Here is a 26986-nt window from a genome sequence, read left to right as displayed (position 1 = left end):
TGCTCAGCTGTGCAGACCCCCGGGGGGCGGTCCCTGTGCGCACGCGCCCAGGGGGAGTGTCACTTACCGTCCCCGACACGCTCGCCCGCTGCCCCCGGCTCGCTCGCTCCAGCACGTGCGCTTTAATCCCGCGGAATGTGGACATTAAGTGGGCATTAGCGGCCAGCCACCCCCCCACTCCCCGCCCCACACCCTGCCCTCCCCACTGGAGCCGGCTGAATTGCGTGCCGTTTGTATGTATGTTGAACTTCTTTCGCACCGTACGTAGCCAACTGTGCTAATCGGAGGTGCGGGGGAAGAACGACAAACTAAACACAAAAAAGCGGTTTCAAAGAAATGAATTTTCAATCTCTGATGACTCCAGGGTGAAGACAGAGAGATGCTGGGGGTTGGGGGTGGTGGGTGGCTGGGTGGCGGGGGGGCGGGGTGGGGGGCACAGCGTAGAGGGGAGGGAGATGCCCCGCATTCTCGTGCTCGTAAGCCACGGGGCACAAAAATACACGCGCCCACAAAGTCCGGTCTGTGTGTCCACACGTACATGCAACGTGTGTTGATCCGTCACCAAAGCCTCTCGGCTTTCCAGACTAATGTTATTCATTTGGAGCATTTGTTTAAGCAAGCAACCTGAATGTGAAATTGTAGTTGTTGGTCTGCATCTGCATCAGCCAGAGGAAAGGCAGACAATGCTGGACCAGTTTTGACCTTCCCAGGTCTTTATCAGCAGGGTCAGAATTTATTTGATAAACCTGACTTTCCTGATGAGACCCTGAAGGTCGAAACTAGGTCAAGAGTTGCTTACTTCAATAAATGCCACTGGAAAATATTGCTCTGGAATGGCAATAATCGCCTAACAGACTAATACCTAATTGTATGTGGAGATACAAAACGGAGTTCTCCTGATACTTGCTTTTACCCATAATGCTGCACAGTAACCTGCGGGCGCTCGAAGGCAATGAACGGTGCACTGCTGGTGCATCAAGACAAGGACAAAGATCCCCCCGTATAGCCTTTCACAGTCCGTTGGGTCAAGTGCTGTTAGCGAGCACCTCCAAAGGCCGGCACGACATACAAGGGGGTGGGTGGCCAGCACCACACTCGACCGCCTTTGTCTCTCCAGTAGCGATGTTTACACATCGCACCAGGTACTCATTTGAGACCGAGTCGACCTAGGGGAGTACCAGGACCAGTTCAGATAATCTCCACCAGTATTGGCCGTGAGTGGGAATCGATCTCGTAGCGCAGTGTGCCAGCCGCTACACCACCGCTCCCCACTGCTAGTGCCTCACCTCGCTCCCCCCCCAGCCTTGACGCTCGCTCCGGCCTCTGCCACATCCGCGTGAGATCGGCGAGTGTCCGGGCGGCCACGCATCCTCGCCGGCCAGCGCACAAACTGACCCACGAGGACGTGCACCAAGCCTGCAGGCCACCTCTGCGGAGGATCGGCGCGACGATTCTTCTGCGGCAGTACAAACGGACGGCAGAGACGGCACCCCGGTCCTTCGCAAGAGAGGGCTCCCCGTGAGTTAAAGTGACAAAATCCGAAATATGTGTGACATCGACCAAAGTCACCATGGTTACCAAGGTCTCGCTTACATAAGGGGAAGTGTATCTCATGAGGTTGTTTCTCCGACAAATAACACGGTTGAGTTATAACCTCGGGTCAATGTCCCATCTCCCCGGGGTCTTATCTATCTCCAGAAAACCTTGTCTGAGCTCTTCATAATCATCGCCACGGGCGCCGTGCGTCACCAAAAGGCCACCGCCGGACGAATCCGGCCGGAACACGCGGCCACCGCTCGCGGCGAGAAGGATGGCTCCCCGAAGCCATCGCGACACGTCAGGTGGATCGTATTCTTGTTTACGCCTGGCCCTGGAGGCGCGTGTGCCACGTTACGCCCTGCCAGCGGCATTATCCGTCACAGTGCCGGGGGGATCTGCATAGCGCCTCTACAGCCGTCTGTCCCGATGCCAAAGACAACGTGCTCTCTTGAACAAAGTCAAGGGCGAGGTCAGACGGGTTACGACGGGGCTATGCCGCCGCTGCTACCCGTGCCACGCCACCGCTTCCTCCCTTCTGCTAGAAGCCGCAGCTGTTGTAAAGTCGAGAACCGTCCGCCAAAGGTTTACGTTTCTCGGAGCCGTCGCGCAAATCCTCGTTAATGAACGGTATCGTCTCGGGTGCCGCCATTTGTTCCTCTAGCCGTGATCACCTGACACGTCTGCGCTGAAGTGGGGGGCAGCGGCGAGCTAAGCCCCGACGTGCGCCCTTCCCTCATCTTCCTCCTCCCACATCTAAAGGCTCACCCGGGCCAACTTATTACCTCTGCCGACAGCTGCATCTCACTGCCGGTGCGTGAATAATTGATCGGCCGGTAAGTTGTTGTGCTCGCTTCCCATTCCTGTGAAATGACTGCAGCTATTCCCCTTTGTTCCATGACAGGAACCAGACTATCAGCACTTTCTCCATGTGAAGTCTTTTCAAGCAATAAAACCGAAGAGACCTGTCCCAGTTCAACCCTCGGGCACAAACACGATGAACCGCGCTCACTTTTTCTGCTGCTGCCTCAAAGGCGGAGGGCTTTAATGAACAGGTCTGGGCTCTCCCCAATGGCTCACCGCCTTCCCGTTGCATCATTAAAAAACAAAGTCAAAATCGGAACGAGCATGCCACCACCACTACCACCTCCGCCACGGAGCTGTTATCTGCATAGCCACGTCCCGCCTAACCGCCGCCTGCCCCCACGTGCCTGATCCATCACTGCATGCCCTCTGCCTTCTGTCTCCATGGCCAATTTTACATCCCTCCCGACCCCAGCATCTCCCGAGACACCACAGTGCTCGCGAAGCTGCTTGTATGTGTTGAACTTCTTTATCTAAAACTATATACTATTTTTTTTATTTTACCAGGTAAGGCCCACTGAGCTATATAGCTCTTTTTTTGTAAGTCACCTGGTCATCACAAATGATAACTCAACCAAGTGGCTCATCGTGCAGAAATTTGCAGCAGCCAAATACGTTTCTAAATATGGAGAAAACAACTGGAGGGCCCGGAGAAAAATCACGCGGCCACGGGGAGATAGACATGCGAACTCCAAATATACAGCAGGCGTCAGGGTCAGGATTGAACCTAGCACCTCATGTGTACCAGGCGAGGGAGTTAACATCTCGCCACTGTGGAGTCCTCGCACTCTACGTAACCAACAGCGCGCTAATCGGAGGTACGGGGCGGAAGGACAACAAACTAAACACCAAAAGCAGTTCTCAAGAAACGGCTTGCCGGACATATCGACAGAAACAGTGCGACGCGCGCACCCACAAATTGCGAACGAGCACCATCGCACCTCGTCATCCACCGCCACCTTTCCTTGCCATCATCCCACTCCACAGGCCCAGTTGCCCAACAGATTCATCCGCACAGCCCAAAAATTCGCCTGTTTAAAAAAACTAACCACGCCTTATCGTGTAAACCCACACCTTTTAGTTAAGACGGTCTGAATCTCATCCTTCACTGCTCGGATTTATGAAATCCCACTCACCCCAGCCGCTGGTCGAGGGCCTGGTCTGCCGGACCGTCCCTTGGGACTGGATTTTTTTTTCTGCACGCGATGGAGGGGTAGTGGGGTCACGTTTACATGCTTCCAGTCGGGCTGGGATCTCCGCGTGGCGTCAGGGGAGCTGCCAGGCAATCCAGACCACGACTCTATCAATCTCCGTCTTCACTTCCGCGACGGCGCAAGGGGGGAAGGGGGGTGAAGGGGCGGGGGGCAGCTTCCTCGCCCCAGACCGTGGGAGCTGTCCTCCCTTAACCCCTTTTGGCAGCGGCCGGCCGTCCCACGCGACGCGACGGAAGCCTTCGCGGATTACTCTCTAAGCCCTTTTCGCAATTTCATTTCCCAGCTTCGTCTCCTTTGGCCCTTATTTTGCCATTTTGCTCCGTCAATTCGGGCTCGCACCCAAAAGACCTTTGCACTCTCATCAACCAGCCGTCCCATCGAATGGCACGCGAAGTGCCGATCCTCGCGAGGGGGGGGGGGCGCATAGCTTTGCGGTAAAAAACGATCGTAACTGCCGACAATGAAGCGGTACCTGGCACCAACTTAAAAAAGGAAAGCGCGAACCGGAAAAGCGAACAGCCCTTGCGTTGTGAGAATGCGCCTCGTGTGAGAGTGTAAGCGGGTGTAAGGAGAGTGCAAGTGTGAGCGCGAGCAGTGCGTGTGAAACACTCACCCCAAGTGGTCCTGTCTCTCCGCCAAGCGGTCGATGAGGATGTGGAGGCGCTCCCAGCGCATGCGGCTGCACTCCTTGTGGAAGTCAAACGCCTCATACCTGCACGGCGAGCGCGCGCACACACACACACACAAAGACCCCCTTGTATAGCCTGTGCGAGGAGCAGTGGCGTAGCGGTTACCGCGCTGCGCTAGAAACCCGGTGACCCAGGTTCGATTCCCGCTCACGGTCGACACCAGTGACGATTATCTGAACCGGTCCTGGGCCTCCTCTAGGGTGACTCGGCCTCAAATGAGAGTACCTAGTGTGGGGTGTAAACATCGTCACTAGGGAGACAAAGGCGGCTGGGCGTGGTGTTTGCCACCCACCCCCTCGAGTACAATTCCAGCCTTCATAGGTGCTCCCTAACAGCACTTGCCCCAACAACACACACATGCACACATGCGCAAACATATGTACACACGTACACATACACATGCGTGCATACACCTCCGATTAGCACGGTTGGCTACGTACAATGCAAAATAAGTTCAACATACATACACACAAAGAGCATCCTTTACTTTAGCCAAAGGGACTGTTAGAGCCAGAGGTGTCCATGATAAGTTGTAAAAATAATCATTTACTTATTTATCCAGGCGAGCCATGCCAAGTTGTCAGACTCTTCTTCAGGAGAGTTCTGCTGCTGCTGCTACATTGCGGTTTTATTTTAAGATGCTTTCAGACAATTAATGATGAGCTGTGTTTAAACAAGCAGAAGGAAGCGGAAGGAAGCCGGAGCACCCAGAAAAAAAACCCACGCGTGCGATGGGGCAACGCCCTATCGTCGTATAGATGAAAACAGATGGCGATTAGTCCACTTGTTGGAGCGCATTGTCCGAACCAGCCAGGTGTATGGCACCTCCTCAACGGCCACGGGAAGGGAGTTTCACAACATTTGTGCGGCGAACCACCGACCCTCGCCTCCACAGTACACTGGGTTACATGCCACCCGTGTAGCCAACCTACGAAGGCTGACACGGTAAGGCGAGTGGGTGTGTGGCCGGCGCCACGCATGCTGCCTGACGCCAGTATCCATGGTTACACACCGCCACACCAGGTACTCATTTTAGGAAGAGTTGACCTAGGGGGAGGCGACCGGTTCGGATATTCATCGCTGATGTTGGACGTGCCGAGGAATCGATGCCGAAAGAAAATAATTGTATTCGATTAGACCAGTAGAGTTCTTTACCTGGGGTACACGCACCCCCTGGGAGTGCGAGATGCCCTTTCTGGGGGTGCCAAGACATGGCCAGATTTCTTTAGAAGGTAAATCATCAAAACCCAAATTAAACTAATTTGTTTCATCAAACGCTATCTATTTATTAACATTATAAATGTTTTGACGATTGAGAACCGAAGGGCTGAAGGAAAGGTTAAGAACCACTGAGTTAGGCGATGCAGTGCGCTAACCACTGTGCTCCCACCAAGAACACACGCTGTTCCAAATACACAAACACATTAGTTCGTGCAGTCCGAGATCCTATGAAACCGATTTGATTTTCACGTCTGGGAATTGTTCAAGGAGAGAAGAACGTAGAACAAGGGAAAGTGAACGGAGAGAGAAAGTTGGGAAGACGGAACGAGAGAGAGCAAAGGCAGAGAGAGAAGTAAAAAAAAGTGAGGACAATAGGGAGAAAGCGAGAGAGAGCAACAGAGAGAACACAAGAGAGGGATATGGACAGAGTGAGACAGAGAGAGCAAAGAGAAGGCACCAAGGGGGAGAGAAAGGGTGGGGGAGAGAGAGGGTTTGGGAGAGACAGTGAGAGGCAGAAAGAAAATGAAAGAAAAAGTAAAGATGAAACAGAGATGGGGGAGGAGAGAAACCGAGAGAAAGGGGGAACGGGGGGGGAGACACGGTGATACGGAGAGCACATGAGGGAAAGAGAAGGTCGAGGGAGAAAGAGAGAACGGGGGAGAGAACGAGATAGCCTAAGGGGAGCAGGAAGGGCGGTTCGCTCACTGGATCCAATCGCTGCCCAGACGCTTGGTCAGCGCCGCAAATGCCTCCTCCAGCCTCTTCTCCGAGCCCTTGTGGTCCACCTTGGAGGGTGAGGGGTGGGGGGAAACCGCACACCCAGGAGCCATGGTTATTCACCAGAGCCGGGACACGCAGTCAAGTAGCCGGGGCGATGAGTCGGATGGCAGATTTTTTACGCTTCCTAACGAAGGATGAAAGCCTTCGGCCATTGACTCATTAGCTCCGTCTGTCTGTCGGCCCGTCCATCTGTGACGATGGGGAGGGGTGGGACAAAGCTGTTGTGTAGAGCTGCAGCCCCATTAGGGATATCGTCCAATTAAAATCCGGCCACGTTGATCAAAGAATCACAGCAAAAAAATTTGAGTGTTAGCATAAATTATGAATGAAGTTTGCCCATGTAGACTACTTGTCGGATATATGCAAAGGAGTATTTTTTCTCCTGCCAGATACCCGTCAGCTTTCATACTGCTCGTTAAACACGTGCACGGATGAAAACCAGGGTGGAAAGCGTTGCATAATCCTTGCCTATGCAATATTTTCAAAACTTGTTTTACTTAAAAGCGTTTGTATTGCTCTTCTGCTTTGTATGTCGAGGTTATGAAGCCACTCAGTGGCCTCCGTGGAGGCTGGGTTGAACTCAGTGACATTGCCCGCTGACCCATGCTCTGTGAATCGGAGGTGCGGGGGGCAGCTTGGGATCAGCTGATCCATGCTCTGTGAATCAGCGGTGAGGGGAGCAGCGTGAGATCGGCTGATCCACGATCTGAGAATAGGAAGTGCAGGGGGCAGCGTGGAATCAGCTGATCCCCTGTCTGTGAATCAGCGGTGCAGGGAGCAGTGTGGGATCAGCTGATCCATGCTCTGTGAATCAGCGGTGCAGGGAGCAGCGTAGGGTCAGCTGATGCACGGTGTGCGAATCGGAGGTGCAGGGGGCAGTGTGGGATTGTCTCATCCATACTGCGATCAACCACCACACTGTAGGTCACAAAAAAGACAAATACAAAGGTCCCCCTCATAGACTTAACAGACTTTTGGGGCAAGTGCTTTTAGTGAACACCTATGAAGGCTGGCACGGTACACGAGGGGGTGGGTGGCCAGTGCCACGCCCGACCGCCTTTGTCTCCCCAGTGGTGATGATTTTTACACACCGCACCAGGTACTCATTTGAGGCCGAGTCGACCTAGGGGAGGCCCAGGCCAGCACCACAACAACACACTCGCTAGCTCACCCACTCACTCACCCACCCACATATCCACTCGTTAACTCACTCGTGCACTCACCTAATCAAGCGCTCACTCCCCCAACCACTCGCCCACTCACCACATGGCAGGTCACCTCAATTCTATTTCTGCTTCTTCCCTCGCGCTACTCCACTTTGGAATTCCATCCCAATCATCATCATCTCTTTTCCAAGCTCTTCTAACAACTTTGTTCAATTATAAAAAAAAATATAAAGTATTACCCTCTTATCTATTACAGCTTTGTAAAAAAAAAAGGATATGATCGTGTCATTTGTAATGAATTGCAATCACGGTGTAATTTCATCTGTCCTCACAGATAATAATGCCGCTCTGATTGGAATTATAATTGACCCTCAGTGGGGTTGGTAGATCGTGTAGGCGCGTGAAACTCCCACATGTACAGCGAGCGGGTTCGTGAACATGTGTACTAGACCTCAGAGTGTTATCCCCCCTGTACGTTTCAATTTTCTCCGGTTATTCTGCCGTTCTTCCACTTGTAAAAATTTTTTTCCTTAAATAGGAATTGGCCAAACACCCCAAGGTAGCAGGATCCTCCTGAATGAGTGCCTATTGGCAATCAGGAAGGTTCTTCCTGGAAAAAGTAAAACTATTTTAATATCTTCCCTCTCTCTATTGAAACTCAATCTTTTATTGAGTCATAAATCCTTCTGGACCTCACCGTGAAGTCGTTTGGTTCTCCGAGCCTTGGGCATTTTCCACCGACTCATGAGATTCTTGACAACGGGGGTCACAGGAGGTAAAGGCGCAGCCCTGCAATTGCTTGCTCACACCACCGCTGTCGGAAGGGCTTCCGCTAACAGCGGGCGCTCTAGAGAGCCCCCCTCTGGAAGGGTATTTGGCCTACTCTTTCATACTGGTCTGACGTCTTGGAAGAGGTGAGAGCATCCACATTTTCTCCCACCACATACAACCCGCCGATCGACAAACCTACTTATACTGCTAGGTGGACAGAGGCGGTTGAGAGGGGGGGATTGATGTTTTGCTTCAACTGCCGTGCCGAGAGATGGAATCGAACCGGTGGGCGACCTTTGGATTGCAAATAATGCGCTACACCCGTACACCGCACACACACTCCCTACGTGCGCCCCTCCCCCATGCCCCCACCCTTCCACTCCCCACCACCTCCACACCTCCCCCCTACCTCCTTAGCTTACCAGGCTGATGTTAAATCAACAAAAGTTAATATCCAACTCCCGCAAGACAAATGCTAAATCATAAAAACGCCTGCTGGAGTAATGCAATACTAAATTACATGAAAATGAATCAAGGCTACTAACACGTAACGTATTGCCGAGCCGGGTAACACTAACTCGCAAAAGTATATGTTTGCAATAATGGTTTGCTTTAATATTGTATGAAAACACGGGAAGAAGAGCACATTTTCAACGAATTAAAAACAGAGAGAGAAAATCATCCAGCGGGCTGGGGCAGGACAACGCGGCTGGATGGGGTGATGGTTACCAACATGAGGACTGGCAATGGAGCAGTAGGTAAAGGAGGGAATTGAACCGAGATGACGCCCACTGAAGAGACGGAGCGATGAAATCTAACCCATGTGCAGGAGTGAGATGGGATTGTGGCATCGAAGGACCGTGACAGATGGAGCCAACTTGTGGAGGCCTTCATCCAGCAGTGGAGAGACAATGATTGATGCTGATTAAGATGATAATGACTACTCAAGGTCTCCAAGCAAAAATGAGCTCATACCTGAACGGGCTCTCTCAATAACCTGAATTGACCTGAATTGACCTGAGCATCAGTACAACAAGAACATCGCTCTTTTTTTTCCTTGCACTTATTATCGAGTGCACATGCCACACATCAGCCACGATGAAAGTGCCTCAGTAATCGCACGTGAAGTGGAGATTCTGCCCCCCGCGGCAGGGTGATTGGGCGAGCGGGGCAACCGTGTGGGCGAGCAAGCGAACGTGGAGCGAGTTGCACGAGAACTAGCGAGCAGGCGGGCGAACAGAAGGGTGGGCGGGCAACTGGGTAATTGGGCGAGCGTGTGCATGGGTGGGTGCGTGCGTGGGTGGGTGGATTGGTTCTGGTGGGTGGAATTGGGTGGATGGGTTTGCAGGAACAAGCAAGCATGTGTTAGAGTAGGAGGCCAGATGTGTAGGTGGGTGTGCGGGTGGTGGAGCGGGTGGTTGAGCAGGTGGGTGAGCGAGTAAGTGAGCGAGTAAGTGAGCGAGTAGGTGAGCGGGTGGGTGAGTGTGGGCGAGTAGATATGTGGGTGAGCGGGTGGGTGAGTGAACCAACCCAGCAGTCTTACCAGGTTGACCACGATCTGTTTGCCGTAGCTCACCATCTGGCTATCAAAGTGCCTCTGGAACCCATCCAGCTGTGGGAGACAAAAGCACACAGAGGACGCCAACCCCTTGAGCAAGTGACATTTTAACATTTTTCGTATTAAACATAGATTTAAAATATAAATCACCTTGGATATATTATTATTTTTACATTGATTTTCTGCCCTATGACCTGCCCTGTCACACTCTCACTCGATACATTACCGATCGGCACCTTCTGAAAAATGAAATTTTTTATTATTTTTTTATGGGCAGCCGAGTAAGCAAATCATATGATCATCACAGATAGACACTACCCCAACAAACTCCCCACCCAAGCCGAGCTTGGGTGGGGAGTTTTTGTGCGGTCATTGACGACCGACTCGCTGCACTCGAGAATCCGGTTGAATCAGAGGGAGGTGCGTGGACTTGAACCCACCCAGGATCTCAGCTTTGCCAGCTCAGTGTTCTGACCTCGACTCACCTGGCATCACGCCAGGGTCAGCTCAAGTCTGAATCGAGCACCTGCTTCGGTGCGCGAAAACCGGTGTCCTTCACTTGTTTTTTTTGGTGGGGGGGACACTTTCGCCGGTAAAACATCATCAGCGTGAGGGCCGCAACACATTTTAATCCATTGTTGGGGTTTGTGACAGCACGATGATTGGAGGGTGTTTTAACATTTGTGTATATTGTCGGGGGGCCGCACTAAAGGGCACCAGGGGCCGCTAGTGACCCGCGGGCCTTGCAGTGAAGAATACTGGCGTAAGCAAATCTAGCACGCGAACGACCCTGAATGGAAGGGGGCGACTCACGTGGTTGAGGGAGGTGCTGATCTGGGGTCGAGGTTTGTACTTGAGATCTGGGCGCTGAGACCAGTAGAAAGGCATAGATCCGCGCGTCTGCGTTGTACAAAAACAAAAATCCCCCGTACAGACTTAACGGACTTTTGTGGCAAGTGGTGTTAGCAAGCATCACCTAGGAAGGCCGGCACGGCACGCGAAGGGAGTGGGTGGCCAGCAACACACGCACACAAGTACACACACGCAACCATCGCCAACATCATCCCCATCAACGTCGCCATGTCAATAGCAGCAGTGACGAGCAACATTGACAATCACCCGTGTCAACATCACCATCACTAAGCGAGAGCTGCATTGCGAGCAACAACCACAGCAACAATATCAGTGCTGCCATCAACAGTGGCATTCAAGCCACAAATATGCAGCCCCATCAGCAACAGAAGCCACCAAAACCACAATTCGCATCACAATTACATCGCCTCTAATGGTTACAAATTGCTTAAATTTTGTCTGAATGCTTTCCGCACCAGAAGCTAACGAGCCTAATTGTGTTTAATTAAACTTAATTTACAGAGGAGGGGGGGGGACAAATAATAGTAAACCTGGAAGTGGGGGATAGGCTTGCATGGCAGCAACGGATGAGTCGTGCAGACGGAATGTATCACCTGGGGAACTACTAAAGTGACATCACAAACGAGCGTGGCCATCTGACACCCCCCTGCCCGCTCCCCGCCCCCCCCCCACTAAATCTGTTGCAAGTTCAACAAGAGGGGGGGGGAAGGGGAGGGTTGTGGAATGCAATCTGCGGAACCCTCGGGATGCTGAGATAGAGCGGGAAGTCTGTGGTGAAGTTTGGAGTGTGGAGGATTCTATCTGGGCGAGTGTGAGACTGGTGTGTGCCAGATGTGTGGTATGTGTGAGCGAGTGTGTGTGTTGTATGAACAGTGTTTGTGTGAAACTGGCATGTGCCGGGTGTATGGTATGTGCGAGTGTGAGCGAGCCTTCGACACTTCAAGTGGCCTCAAAGTGAACTTCGCCTGGCACATGCACCGTGGTGATGTCACCGTCACTTGGTGGCAAATGGCGGGTATTGGTGTCTGGCGTGCATGTTGTATGAGCACTGTGCGTGTGTGAGTGCAACTGGTGTGTGCCAGATGCGTGGAATGTGTGAGCGAGTGTGCGTGTTTGTGTCTGGTGCGTGTTGCATGAACACTGTGTGTGCGTGATCATGGGGGTTGGCTGGGAAGTGAGAATTCAACCCCGACCTGCACAAAGGAAGCCTTGTTGCCGCCGTAGAACACAATCTGCTCCGTCTCCACAAAGTTTGCCGCGTGCCCCTCTTGGTCGATGCCTGCCAAGCGGAGGGGGGGGGGGTGGACGAGACGATCATAAACGCTGAGAGCCGGACGACTCTGGGCCCAAGGTCGACCCCAATGACGCCGGCGTCGCCGTCGCCTCGACGCACCTCGCCGCCACCACGAGCCAGGCTAATTCCGCCCGCTCGGCCCAAACCAGGACCACTCTTCATCGTCACAGCGGAGCGGTCGGCATCAACTCGGGTTGTCGGCGTCTTAATCTCACCGATCAGCTGAGCGGCTTCAATGCCCCACAACAAGCACATTTCATATATATACTGAAAGTAAAAACCAATAACGTTGCCTATGTATATAATCGGTGTAATTTCGGGTAATGTACCTTCTTTAAATGATGTCCTATGAAACATCCCATCGCTCAAAAACGTCGCCTATTAATTTTCCTCGTCAGGCCCAGTGTTATTGGTGGACGTGTCGAGTTGTTATTTGTGCTTATGCACCATTGATAGCACCGTATCACCAACTAATTTGTTTATATATATTGAGTGGGTTAGGGGTACTTCTATTTGCTTTTTATCCCCGTCGAGTGTCGCAGACACCTCGAATAAGTCGCGTTAATTCAAAAACGGAGGTGTTGATGGGAGGCGAGGCCTGTGCCTCACCAGGTTTGCCTACCGGCTCCACTGTCCCCCGGCCAAGGCAAAGGCATCGGTGGGCATCGCGGATTGGTCGTTCGTTGTCGACACAACCCACGACACCACACCGACATTCTACATGACCATTCTATGCACATGGAGAAGGTGTCGTGGTGGCGAGATGTTAACTCCCTCGCCAAGTATGCAGCAGGTCGTGGGTTCGATACCAACCCTGACGCCTGTATATTTGGAGTTTTGATGGTCTCCCTATGATCACGTGGATTTTTCTTCCAGGTCCTCCGGTTTTAACCTCCACATTTAGAATCTACATCCGTTTCGAGTATTTGGCTGCTATACATTTCCACACATAAAGCCATTTCATTGGGCTATAATTTGTGGACAGGTCTCTTCTGAAAAGGAGCTTTATAGCTCAGTGGGCCTTACCTGGTAAAATAAAAAAAGTTTACTAGTTTAGTTTTATGTTCACTTGATTCCCATTTAATCCGGTTATTGATAAGATTTGATCTGAAGCACGCGACCCTGGCTGCCGGTAACACCATCACACACACGGTCGCCCGGCGCTGACTAACGCGCTAGCCCACTCGCGCACTCGCACGCAATCCAATAAAAACGTTTCCTGCGGCACGACTTTCCCCAAAGGACAACAACCGCGCCTCGCCTCTCAGGTAGTAGCGAACGCCGGCGCGGTAGCAGCTGCGGCGCGAGATGAGGATCCAGTCGAACACCTTCCCGTTGACGACGCACGCCTTGACGGACAGGACTGGGGGCGGCGCCGTCAAGGAGACCACTCTCCGTGCAACGTCGCCAACGAGACTGGCCCAGCCATATCCCCCGCACTCTGACCTCCGCCCTCCCGTCGCCACCACCGTGTCCAGGCACTTTCTCGCTGTTAAACAAACCCTGTTTTCAGGTACAGATGCTGCCCTGAAATGACTCCTTTCACGCCACCACCAGCAGAAGAGCCTTCACGACAGGGAGCTCTGGAGAGCCCGTCGAGCAGCTCTGTTTGGCCTACTCTTGCACGCTCGGCTAGACATCTTGGAAGAGCTGGGAGTATGCAATCTTTACTCCCCCCTACACATAACCTGCCAGTCAACCGCATAATACCGATTTACACTGCTGGTTTGAGCAGAGGCGGAAGGATTTAAGAATGTTTCCCATCGCTTCAGCTGCCTAGTCGGGAGATAGAGAACAGCGACCTCTGGATTGCAAGTCCAGCGTAGGAACAATACACAACGGTGGGCATCCGGGCATAACCTGCCAGAAGATTAATTCACATTTAAGAAACGCATCCAATTACCGGCACGGCTGGCCTATTAAAACCCAAGCAAGCATGAGCGCCGTCGAAATTCTTATGCAGGCTCTGGGTTTGATCTATTGGGTTAAATGAAGAGTATTTAATTTGCATTGTTGTGGCTGTTACGTGCGCATACTATATGACAAAAAGTCTCCAACAAGCTACTTAAAAGAGTACAGCCGTTCCTGCAGACCAAGGTCACGGTCAACACGCGCTCGTTACAGCGAGGGTCACATCCGACACGCGCTCGGCAGACTAAAGTTGGAGCTCCCTGGTGTCAAGTGCCGACTCTTCAGTTAATTGTTAATTTGCGCACGAGCCCCATGTGCCTGACCACACATGAAAACATTTAAATTTCCCATTTTAAAATGGATAAATTAGTCAACTCGCTATTATCCAGGGTGATTGGGGATGGGAGGCAGGTGGGGATGAATATCGCAGATGAAAATAAAAGGACAGGTCATGCTAAACTTATTTAAATTAGGCTACAAAAAAATATTTTATTACCGACATAATAGAATGCTGGTGGGGCGCAAACATACAGACCACAGAGACCCACTGACTCACTAATAGATGGCCATGATTAAACGGAGTTCTCATGTTCAGCGAGCTGATGGTTTTAAGCTGGTCACCAGAGGTGGCACAAAACATCATGTTAAATGTTGGGTGCCACTTGATTTCGATGCTATAAATTTCCACGCAAAATGCGACTTCATTGAACTATCATTTGTGGTAAGGTCGCTTCTGAAAAAGAGCGAAATAGCTCAGTGGGCCTTACCTGGTAACAAATATTAAAGTTTATAGTTCGTTTTATGTTCACTTGATTCACCTTTAATCCAGTGATTGATGAGATTTTACCAAAAGCACACGACTTTGGCCACCGGTACCACCGTCGCATGGTTGCCCGGCGCTGGCTAATGTGCCCGCCCAACTGCTCGCGCGCGCAGTAGGCGAGAGTTTAACTGTGGTACGATGCTCCCACGGCCGGAACTCGTGGCCAACGTGGCACTGCCATGTGGCACACAGAAAGGATACAGCCGTGAATGAGCGGCACGGCAAAGCGGTGCAGCTCCGGGACGGTGAGCAACTCCCGCAGCAGGTGACCGTTCCACACGAACCGCTGGTCGGCCTGGCGTGCACATGGGGTCAACGGGGATGACGGGCACGGCAAGGGGCGACTTAAAAAGAATGCTTAACAAAAAAAAATACGGGCATGACAAACTAGGCACCCGATTTAAAGTCAGTTGTCAGCCGGGAGGTATCAGAACTGAGAATGATCCAGGATGGTGGCGATAGCAGTCTACCAACTTAAAGGGGCAGTTTGTGGTGTGGTTTGCGGTGTGGTTTGCGGTGCAGTTGTGTGCGTGGTACGTGGTGCAATTTTGTGCAGATTGTGGTGCGGCGGTGGTGAGGTTGTGGTGAGGTTGAGGCGAGGTTGTGTGTGCGGGGATGGCATGCTGTGGGGCACCCGCTCGCAGAGGGACATCTCGTGGAAGTCGGGGCTGGTGTTGGCCAGGCGCTGCAGGCTGTGCGTCAGGTCGAATGTGCAGGAGAAGAAGAAGCTCTCCGTGTGCAGGACGCCACGCAGCATCATCAGCAGCGTCTTGTTGTCCTGAGCCTGGAGACGCAGAGGGAGCGCCAGAGGGGAGGTGAGCGGAGGGCACAAAGCAGGAGGATGGCCACGCAGATCGGATCCCTACTCGTCATGGATTGAAGGAGTTCTGACCCTCAGCCCATAACGTTGGAGAGAGACATAGGAGGCCTGAAGACTCAAGTCCCCAAACGAAATTCTCATGGTCAAGTCAAAAATGTTGGCGGCAATATTTAACACCAGTGGCGGTTTGCTGCAACAGGAAGAGGGTGACAATTAGCATAAATTTGAGTAAATGTAACCAACTGCACCTGCCAATTGGTAACATTTGCTCAAAAATACAGGAGAACCACAATGCACTTCTTCAGGAAATGCTGAAATGTTTTGCATTAGCAAAGATATCGTGTGCCCTTTACACATTCTAGTTAGCGGTCAGCATTAATTTAAAGTTTGCTTAACAGTGATGGTGTCATGCCCACGCCCAAGTTGTTGCATGCCGCCCTTTAAACAAGGTAAAGCTGGAGTGTTTTGCAAGGCCACACCTGCAGATCCGTCAGGTGCAGGATGGTCTTCTGGTAGGAGAGGATGTCAAACTCCACGGCCTTCCATATGGCCTGGCCCGAGATCTCCCCCTGCTTCTCCTTCTTGGTCACCACAATCAAGTACATGCCTGTCGGTGGGGGGAGAAGGGCCGGTCTTTCATTCCAAATAATAAAACGGCTGAAGTGCCACTGATCCTTTTCTGTGCGTTCTCAGTATTGATATGCACACAAATATGCAGACCGACCAATGCGTAGTATTAAGGTGGTGGTGCTGCTCAGATTTATAGCGCCAACTTAAAGCACATGCTATGATGCTTATTTACCAAGCAAATCCTCACCGAGTGTCAAGGCTCTTTTTCAGGAGTGTACTGCCAAGTTTTTGCAGTGGGGGGCGATTTTTTTCATTTAATCTCAATTGAGTAACATACAGGTAATTTTACAGTATTGGGATGTTTGGACAATACTAGTTACATTGTACGTTCACGTTTAGCTAAGGCAGGAAACTGTAGAACTCTGAAGAAACCCATGCAGCACCAGGGGAGAACTTAGAGACTCCACACAGAAAGGTGACCGAGTCTGGAATCAAACCCAGGTACTTCTTGGAGCTGGGTTTCTGCGAGGCACAAGTGTTACCACTGCGTCACCCTGCCACCATGCTGGTGGTGCTATGTGAGAAGTGATATGGGGCCAAATTCACATTCCAGATATATCGCCATTGTGCCAACGGTGTCCTGTCTTGAGACATCGTGTCCATTCGGATCTCTCGCAGACAGGCACGTTCCTTCACATTCGAGATCGGCCCACTAAAGCGGATATCACAGAGCTAGGTGTGAGATCCATTCATAAAGTGGTCTCTGGTCCATGCAAAAGGAGGGGCAGCAATTCCACAGCAGCTCTGCCAATGAAAGTAATATTTGTCTCATGACAGAGTTGTACTTTGTTCAATATTAAGCAAACGTAATAGGTTTTTTGCGCAGTCATTAGCAACCAGGCTAAAACCATCAACTCACTGCACTTGAGAACCTGGTTTAATCATTGACGACTGAACCCTAGATTCAAACCCAGGATCTCAGCAGTACCATCTCAGTGCTTTGAGCTCTGAGCGACCCCGCCACATTGGGCCAGATTCACACTTTGGTGAAGTGGCCAAAACGCCTTGGGAGAATCGCCCCATTGTTGGCGAGGCGGACGTCATCACGTTGACGCAATTAAGAATGGCCAAGTCGGGAAATCGGGACATGTACTTTGACCACGATCTTGCAATAACATTATGGCATCATATCTATTTGGTGTTTGAACATCTTAACATTTGTTTAAATTGAATCAGAATCTTTATTTTACTGGAGGAATCCGAAGAGCTATAAAGCTCTCTTTCACAGATGTCCATTAGGGGTATGTCAGAATGTTACAACAATACAAAAACACGGTCAGAGGGCAAAGTAGGAAAGATAAACAAATAAAAAAATATATACAAATACAATTAAAAAATTGTCTTACCAAGTAAAGCCCACTGAGTTATTCGCTGTTTTTTTCAGAAGCGACCTGGCCACAAATGATAGCTCGATAGAAAGGGTAATGCCTATTCTCATCTTTTCGATACTCGAAAAAAGGTCCCGTAGATATATTCTGGCAATGTTTGCCAAAAAAAGAGTTTTGCCTCTTCTCAAGGGAACAATTTTATTCCTAAGTTATTTTGATTTTTTTACCAACTAAGGCCCACTGAGCTATATCTCTTTTTCAGAAGTGACCTGACTATCACAAATGATAACTCAACGAAGTGGCTTATCATGTGGAAATTTATTGCAGCCAAATACTCTAAGCGCTTGTTTCTAAACGTGGAGGGAAAAACCGGAGGACGCGGAGAAATAACCACGCGACTATGGGGAGAGAGACACGCAAACTCCAAATATGCAAACAACAGGGTCGGGATTGAACCCAAGGCCTCCTGTATATCAAGCGAGGTAGTTAACATCTCGCCACCGTGGAAGCGTTCGGGGCGAGGGAAGGGACTCCCTTCACCTGCCACAAGGCGAATGGTCCCGACGATGCAGCATATGTGCTGCGTGAGCGCCGACGGAGGAATGTCTTTCTGAACTGCGATGGGAAAAGGGAAGGAAGAGTTGCAAACGACGAATTAGTAAGTAAAATACATGGCAAATCAGCAAAGACATTTCAAAACATACAGAGTGGGTCGAAATAACACACGTAAAAAAACACAATTGAACCTTATGGCGGTACACCGAGGTACCATAGCACCCCGGCTCTCGCACAATGTCCGTGATACAGTAATTTTTAGTCTCTTGATGGTCGGTGATGCGGCAATCGACTCATCTCGACGAGCTGTACACGATGCACTATGGTGCATACGAGCGTTCAAGGATTCAGCCCAATCGTCCTCGCTGCGTTTCGACATCGCGGAGTAGCACTGATTTCGGATTGATTGGTAGCCCAGTCGCAGAGTTAAATACACCCCTGGAAAAAATATTTAATTGCCTCGGCCATTTTGTATTATTTGATACCCCGGGGTACCGCCATAAGGATACATTTCTAAAAGGCCATGAGAACACCTAAAATAATGTAAACAATCATTATACTGTGTTGGTATAAATGTGCCGACTCAGCAAATGTATGGAATGAAATACAAGGCTAGTTAAAGTTAACGGCTTACATTTTAGAATTTCTTCGGACGATTTACATTTTGAGCAATGGGCATTCTTTAGGAAATATTGCTGTTTAAAGTGATGGAGTATAACAAAAAATATATACTGAAAAGCAGGTGTGGAGTTGGGTGGTGAGTTAATCATTACATCGTAACTATTTTGGAACTGACATTTAGACCACAGCGAATCCCTTGACTGCAAGGGCAATGCGGCCAATAGAACACAGCTGACCGAAGGCCACACAAGACCCTCAGACTGTCGTCACACGCAGTGAATGAGTGGCACGTGTACATCCTGTGTACAGTGTACCGACACAATGCATGACAAAAAAAAAATCCTCGCTTGCCCCCTCCCCCATTGACCACAAAGTGCTTGCCACAAATTAACAACAATCACCTCGCTGATGTCAAGGAGCATAAACCATCACGTGAACTCCGGTCACCCTAGCAGCGGCGGCTTTTGGCTAGCCATTGAACAAAAATCGTCACCTCATCACGCGCTTTCAGATGCACTTCTGCGGCCTTCTGGAACACTCTTATTTCCGATAATAAGAAGCCAAGGGAGCTATACACTTTTAAACCTAGATTTAGACCTCATTTATTTCTAACTGATTTTTGTGTTGAGTTTGTTGTCCTTCCCCCTCACCTCCGATTAGCACGATTGGCTATGTAGGGTGCAAAAAAGGTTCAACAAACACATAGAAAGCCAAACAGGAGTTGAGACGTTGCACGCACCGGTGAGACTGATATCTGTGGACACCCTGTCGATGGCGAGCACATCATGACTGCCTTCGTCGCACGCCTCCACGTAGAACTTGTCCGGAGTCGTGTGGCTGCACAAGGGAGGAGAGAGACCGGGGTCAGAAGAGCGAGCACGTTCGAGTGTCAGGTGAACAGCAGAAAGACGACTCCTTCGTTAGTGTGTGTTTGTGACATTCACGACCGTGAAGACTGGTGGTAGTGAGAGGTGAGAATGAGTTCGCAAGCTACACCCCGACACTCTAAACCAGGGTGGGAGAACCTACCACACGCAGGCCGAATACAACCCACGGCTTCATTTCATACGACCCGTGGACACATGAGGCCTAGCACTATAAAATAGCCTGCTCAGACACTTGTGTTACTACAAGGGTCTCTCTCGGAGTAACAGCTGTGAATGAGTTGTGTGTCAATGTGCAGCCCAACCAAAGGCACATGAATGTCCTATTTGGTCCTCGGTTACAAAAATATTCCCCATCTCTGCTGTGAACAAATTATGCTGAGGTTGGCTTGCCTAGTCACCCTTGTGTGGCAAGAGCTCAATGGCTGGATTGTTTTTTTTTATGTCAGTCCAGCCCATTGCTAAAACCATAACCTTAAACTCAGAACATCCTTCAGTTGCAGCAGACAGGAAGTTTACCTTCCTTACCCAGCAAGGCTCCAGGAACAAACACTGTGGACTAAGGCAACGTGTTATGTAAATCTACGTGGCATTCCAAGGAATGTTTGTGTGCGCGAGTGCTTATGTTAAGCTTAACACTAGAGTTGCGAGCAAGCTTTGTCATCATTCGGCGAAAGAGTTATCGCCTGAGGCTTGGGCTGGCCACATTGTCCACACTTAACCGTAAACAAACAAATTAAATGAGTGAACGAGCAGTTGTGCACATGCATACATTTATAACTCGCCCCATATGTCGATGACACGGCCTTGTTAAAAGTCCACGTGATTCCCTGCTCAAAGGAGCATTGAGGCAGTGCTCATCTCCTGCTTACAGCTCAGAGCCAGTGGTGGAAATGCCACATTCACATGGCGGGTAAAATAAAACTATTTGATAACATAGGCTGATATGAACAATAAGAATAGGTTTTACCCTTTCTGGTAATAAATAGGTGTTAAGATGTTGAAATACCAAATAGGGACCTTTGCCAAGGAATCAAGTCTCCATTAACCACACGTACTTGGAGCAAACATGCCAGAAAGGGTAAACCCTATTCGAAAATATTCATACTCTGATACTGGAAGAAAAAAAGGTCCCATGATATAACACCGGCTGCCATCTCTGGTAATGGCCCATAAACTTATATGGAGGACGAGACAAGTAGACGTTCAACAAATCAAGGCCAAATAACACGTTGCTGTAGAGCCTAATGAACGGACAGGGGTGGGGCTATCGGTCAGGCTTTTACATCGTGACAAGGGGACGGACGCAAACTCTTACAGAAGACAGAAACGCTCCATCTCTGCGAGTGGCATCCCTTCGTCTCGCACACTGACAACCACCGTCTCTTGCCCAAGATTTAAAACCCGACACGAGCCCCCAGCCAAATTAATAACAGTGTCGTTAATCCACGAAAGCATCACCGACTCTCACGGCCCTTATTTTAGGGGCTCTCACATTAAAACCCATGACAGAATGTGCATGTTGGATAAAGCCGTAGTACCTGGAGATACGAGGTAATATCAGTCAAGCACCATTACTACTATTTTGATTTTACCAGGTAAGGCCCACCGATATATGTAACTCTTTTTCAGAAGCGACCTGGTCACAAATGACAGCTCAACTTAGTGGCTTATCGCGTGGAAAAATATTGAAGTCGAATGCTCTACACGCATGTTGATTCTAAATGTGGGAGGAAAAACCAGAAGACGTGGAGAAAAATCCACGCGACCACGGGGAGAGAGAGAACACGCAAACTCCAAATATACAGCAGCAGGCGTCAGGGTCGGGATGTAACCCACGACCACCTATACACCAGGCGAGATATTTAACATCTCGCCAGCGTGGCGCCCAAGCATTAAGCGGATTACATTTAAAAATAAATATCAGCACTCATGACACGAGGGGATAAACCAAACCACGCAGAACGCGCCCGGATCTCGTCAGATACCAGGAGCGAAGCAGAATCGAGCCTTTACTTAATACAGCTATCGTGCTGTGACGGTTCCATCTGAAGACGGAAGCTTGTGTTGCCTCCGAAACGTCGTGATTTTTATTTTATTTTTATTAATTTAAATTTTTTTACCTAAGTGACTTTACCGAAAAAACCTAAGAATATGAATCTTGAGCCTGTCTAGCGCAGGCGACTTGACCACCAAGCATCAACACAGGCGCCATCGCCGCCGCGTGCAGCAGAGGGCAGTACAGCGAACTCCATTGCCGTTCTGCACCGATGTCTGCACCAACATTTAGTAGTAGGCATGACCCCCACAAACACACAGGGTGGAGAGCCCTTCACGCTGCGGACGAACTGACAGCGGGCTGTCAGAACGCGTCCCAGGCACGGCTAACATCAGTGGCGAGCGACGCCTCAGCACCTGTCCTGTGCCTACCCGCCCCATTCACCGATCCGCAATGACCAACGTGGTGAAGTATGGTTAAAGATCCCTCACGGCCCGCAAGGCGTTGGAAGGGGGTGGGGTGTAGGCCGTCATCGGCAGCGCCTTGACATGACGTGCTGTGCACGTACAACCCAATTACTCAACGTTGGCACCTGGATATTCTAATTGCAAACGTTATCACGCAACTTGCAAGGGTACAATAACACTTAAATACGAATCGACAATGCGAAGGACATGACATTCAAATACAAAGGGGGATAACTTAGAGACAAAGGGGGAATGCGGATTAGCTGTTTAACACCCGCATCGGCATCATTATTAGCAGCGGCACAAGGCCGCACGCCCGAGCCTCCGGTCTTGCCTAGCGGCCCGGCCGCGTCAGCGCGCGTCGAAGCCGGCAACATCGGCAGGCGAACCCGGGGGTGTTCTCGACTGTGGGTGTTGCCGTTAAAAAACAAAAACAACCCATCAAATGTCAGCACCACGGAGGGAGGCGGGGTAAAATTCCGCGCAACCTCGAGGAGTTTAGACCCGCGGCTCAACTTGGAGTGAGAAACGAGGGCGAGAGGGGAGAGAGAAACCCGGCGACTCACAGCTTGAGGGACTGGTAGGCGGCCATAGCTGTAGCGTCACCTTCCCGGCTCGCGCGCACGGAGTCGCATTTGGAATTCGCCCTGCGGGCCTCGTGCGCGCGCCGTCGGGATTGGGTGTGTGGGGGGTGGGAGGCGTCGGTGTCGAGGATCGACCAATCAACGACGGGCGAGCCTCGGGGGCGTTTGTTGAAGCGACTTCTCGGGAGGGGTGGGCGGGGCGGGGCGCGCGCGAGCGCCCCTCTTCCGCATGGCCAGCGACACGTCGGGCCAACGTTGGGCTGCGATGGAAACGTTGGTCCAACGTTGACCCAACGTTCGGGCTACGTTGGAACCGTTGGTCAACGTTGGTCAACGTTGGGCCTGCGATGGAACCGTTGGCCCACGGTTGGGTCGACGTTGAGCCAACGTTGGGCCAACGTTGGAACCGTTGGACCATGCGCCAACGTTGACCCCTGCCCTCATCACCTCTCATGGCACATACAATCAAATCATCATCATCATGCACAACTGTGTTTGACAAAACAAAAATCAGGTCTAGATTTTAAATGTTCGTATCCGTGGTGATTATTCATAATTATGTATTACATTTATATCGCGCGTTTCATCAAGGATATCAAAGCGCTGTACAGGACACAGCAGCAGCAGACACTCAGCATAAAAACAATACTATAAATACATTTTAGGAATCATTTACGACATTAACTAAAAGTTTAATAAACGGAAACGTATAAATAGGTTTAAAGGCGCATTTTAAAAATGTCCACATAGATCTGAGATCGCTTATGTCACGTGGAAGAGCGTTCCATAGCCTGGGGGCTACACGGGGAAAATCTCGGGTCACCCATAGACCGAAACCTTGACCTGGGAATAGAGAGAAGATCAGCATCCCCAGATCTTAGGGACCTTGATGGGACATATGGGGGTGCAGCAATGTCAATGATGTAGGCTGGGGCAGCATGGTTCACTGCTTTATAAGTTAACAATAGGATGTGAAACAGTATTCTATGTGAAACTGGAAGTCAGTGCAGGGAGGCCAGAACGGGTGTAACATGATGTGAAGAAGGCGTTCTGGTTAACACCCGAGCAGCCGCATTCCGAACGTGCTGCAAATTGATCGCGTTGTGCTGTGTATGTGCGTCAATCTACGCCCTGGACCGCACTCTGCAAATAAGGTGTTCCCATCTCGAGAAATAGATTAGCCAGGTGAAATACTTTAATAAATAAAAAATCATCAGACATGATCTGTCCACTGCTGGATGAAGGCCTCCCCACGCCTTCACGATTCCTCACGGTCCCGTGATGCAACGATCCACGCTACAAATAACATTCCCCTAACGGTTGTGATAGAGTATTTCAATAATATACACACATTAACTCCTCTAATCCGCCGCCCTATTACCCTCGACTCCTATTATCCGCGGCCGAAATTCCTATTATCCGCGATGTTGCACACAATGCGCAGCGATGTTCTCGCGGATAAGCGGAGTTAGGGGGGAAATTGGTCCTATTATTCGTGGGGTTACCTGCAAATTATTACCCCGCGGGTAAGAAGCGTAGAATCGTTCATCACTCCGCGGATTATAGGATTTTACCAAAGCCCAATACAATTAAACATCCACCAAGCACGGACCCAGAGGCTTCCGCACAATGGAATAAAGTGAAACAAAACTGTATACAAATTTGTTCCGGTGGTACACCACGGGTAGGGAAGTAGAGTAAAAAAGAATAGATTTTTATTTAACCAGGTAAGGCCCACTGAGCTATATAGCTCGTTTTTATCAGCGACAAAGTGGCTGATCGTGTGGCAATTTAAAGCAGCCACATTCTCTAAACGCGTGTTGATTATAAATGTGGAGGGAAACCCCTGATAACCCAGACACATATCCACGCAACCACGGGGAGAGAGACATGCAAACCGAATGACCGGGCCGACATGTCGGGGATGAGAGGGTGGTGCTCGTGGTGATGAGAAATTAGTTTTATACGAAGGAGACGTCACAGCGATACACTCCGCTGCTCCTCACGCGGTTCTCTGGCTTGACCACCTGAATGTGAAATTGTAGTTGTTGCTCTGTATCTACATCAGCCGTACGAAAGAAGAAGACGTTTTGAAAACGAATTTCTTTATAACTGATTTTCGTGTTTCGTTTGTTGTCCTTCCCCAGCACCTCCAACGAGCACGGTTGGCTACGTACGGCGCGAAAGAAGTTTAACACACATACATACAAGAGGGGAGGAAGGAGTGACCAGAAGTGAGCGGCACGGAGGAGCGGCGTCTGTTCTCACACTGGGCGGCGGGGAGAGGGATTCAGAGTGGGCGTGGCCACACAAAGGTCACGTGGTTTACGGAAGGCTTTAGCTGATGTAAAATCTTAACATAAAGCTTTCGTGCCTGCAGGAATTCATATTCTTTGGGTCTTTCGGTAAAGTCACGTAGATAGGTTCAAAGAAAATAACAATAAATAACAAAAAAAAACCTAGTTTTTTGTTATTTACACTTTTTTTGGTATTTACAAAAAATAACAAAAAAATATTTGTCAGTTATTTTTTGATATTTTCTTTGAACCTATCGACGTGAATTTACCGAAAGACCCAAAGAATATATGTAAATGTGTTTTTGTGTAAAGCATTTATTTAATTGAAGGGACGTAAACGTTAAAAGGCAGGATTGGATGATTTCGCAAGCACGGATTTAATGTTCTCAATGTACCCAATAACGCGCGGGCACGTGGGCTCCACGTTCCAGAAGGCTCTGGAATCCACAGCTCTTTGCAAACCTTGCCACTGGGTGCAGTCATCGTGTCCACGCCGTGCCGGTCATGCGGGAAGTTTGACAACACTTTCAGCACGCAGGCCAATCAGTTTCACATTGATTAAGGTGGGGAGGCATGGACAGGGGAGCGTAGCAGTACAGTACAACAATAGATTGTATCTGCACTGCCCTCTGCTGCCTACAACATAGCCCCGCAGCATCATCCGACAGCCTCTGTTTTACATATGGAGGTCGCCCATCCCAGCACTATCCAGAGTCAATTCTGTAGCGACTGGCCTATTCATTCAAATACATCGACTGCTGCCCGCATAGACGTGTAAAACAACCCTCTTTTCCACTCCACTGCTGGATGAAGGCCTACCCTCCCGCACACGCCGTGCGGGTCATGAGTGATAGATACATAAGTAAATGCATGTCTGTGCTCTCAAGTTGACTGGGTGAAAAGTGGTGGTGGTGGCGCTATGCCCTTGGTAAACCCTGACCAGCCTACTCATATACTCGATAAACAATACTTGAATTGCACTGTTGATGAGCGTTGAAGGCAGGATCCACATCGGTGTAGACATCGAAGTACGGTACAACATGTATTTGTTTCTGCACTGCCCTGCCGCGTAACCTCGGCTACAAATGTCCTCCACCCGGAGCCCACCCCTCCTAGTCGATGATCCCCGGTTAGTCGATGGCTCATCGTGGTGGAACCCATGACCCCGCTAGCAGCTACTACAGCGCGCAGGCAAGGACGCCAGTGGCTTCTCCCAGAGTCATTCATCAGCGAGAGGGGAGCTCACAAACCCCTCGGTCGCGCTCGCTGTTCCGCGCGGTAACGCCGCTCGCTTCCCTCGCCACGTGCCTATCCCCATCGCCCTCCACCCCCTGAGGGTGATACAATCAGCGGGGCTGGGGAGGTGTGGGGATGGGAGGGGATGAATTGGGGTGGCGGGGTGGGGGGTAGCGGAACAGGAATTTCTATACGGGGCCCCCTCGTGCCCCTAAAAGGCGAGGTCACACTGCCACCAAAATGACTGTGCGGGCCCCTTTTGCGAGGGGGGCTCTCGTGTTCCCCCTCCCCCTGCCCAACACACCTCGCCCCCCCCCCAGCTCCCTATCACCACCGCCGTCCGTGCCCGACCTCCCTCCCAGTGAAAGTGGATATAAAGGCGCACGCGGTGCCAGGCCCGTGGCCAACTCTGAACCACGACCAGCGCCGGTAAGAGGGCTCCTTGAGGGGGGGGGGGGGGGGTCGCCTGGGTCGAGGGGGTCTGCCCCGTGGTCTTGGGCGAGCCCCGAGATCTCAGTCGCAGCAGCGGCTACCCCGGGTGATGAGCGCGCGAGTGGCACGCGTCATCCACGCGTGTGTACGTGCGAGGGCATGAGTCGACTGGGTTAACAATTGGTTTGTGGTGGTTGAATAAGTGTTGTTTGTTTGAGTTAAATGAGTTTGGAGAAACAAAAATCGATCGGAAGGATACTTTTTTTTCATGATTTGTTTTCTTCGTACGATAAATGTTGCCCATTCAGGGGCGTGATATTTGGCCTTACGGAGATCGCCAAGCAATGTGAATATCTGAAAGCCACGTGGTGGTGGAGGTGGCGGTGAGACTGCAATAGTGGTCCACTGATGGACGTGCCAACTGTGTCACAAC

The 26986-nt window shown here is 50.5% G+C and overlaps 1 protein-coding gene across 1 annotated transcript in view; it reads right to left on the bottom strand.

The window, feature by feature from the left end:
* SACM1L (SAC1 like phosphatidylinositide phosphatase) overlaps nt 1-22682 on the bottom strand; it is a 61452-nt gene extending 38770 nt beyond the window's left edge. Inside the window, exons 1-12 of the mRNA XM_078868776.1 lie at nt 22571-22682; nt 19394-19491; nt 18019-18093; nt 16000-16127; nt 15335-15484; nt 14902-14995; nt 13228-13329; nt 11866-11951; nt 10613-10699; nt 9785-9853; nt 6230-6309; nt 4228-4326 (exon numbers count right to left, since the gene is read on the bottom strand). Coding sequence (XP_078724902.1) covers nt 4228-4326; nt 6230-6309; nt 9785-9853; nt 10613-10699; nt 11866-11951; nt 13228-13329; nt 14902-14995; nt 15335-15484; nt 16000-16127; nt 18019-18093; nt 19394-19491; nt 22571-22596 — 1094 coding nt within the window. The 5' untranslated portion in view covers nt 22597-22682. The remainder of the gene's footprint in view (nt 1-4227; nt 4327-6229; nt 6310-9784; nt 9854-10612; nt 10700-11865; nt 11952-13227; nt 13330-14901; nt 14996-15334; nt 15485-15999; nt 16128-18018; nt 18094-19393; nt 19492-22570) is intronic.
* Nucleotides 22683-26986: the final 4304 nt, after the last annotated feature.

This window comes from Lampetra fluviatilis, chromosome 26 (assembly GCF_964198595.1).
Source record: "Lampetra fluviatilis chromosome 26, kcLamFluv1.1, whole genome shotgun sequence".
Lineage (NCBI taxonomy): Eukaryota > Metazoa > Chordata > Hyperoartia > Petromyzontiformes > Petromyzontidae > Lampetra > Lampetra fluviatilis.
The sequence above is the reverse complement of the archived record's forward strand: the minus strand, read 5'-3'. Positions and strand labels throughout refer to the sequence as shown.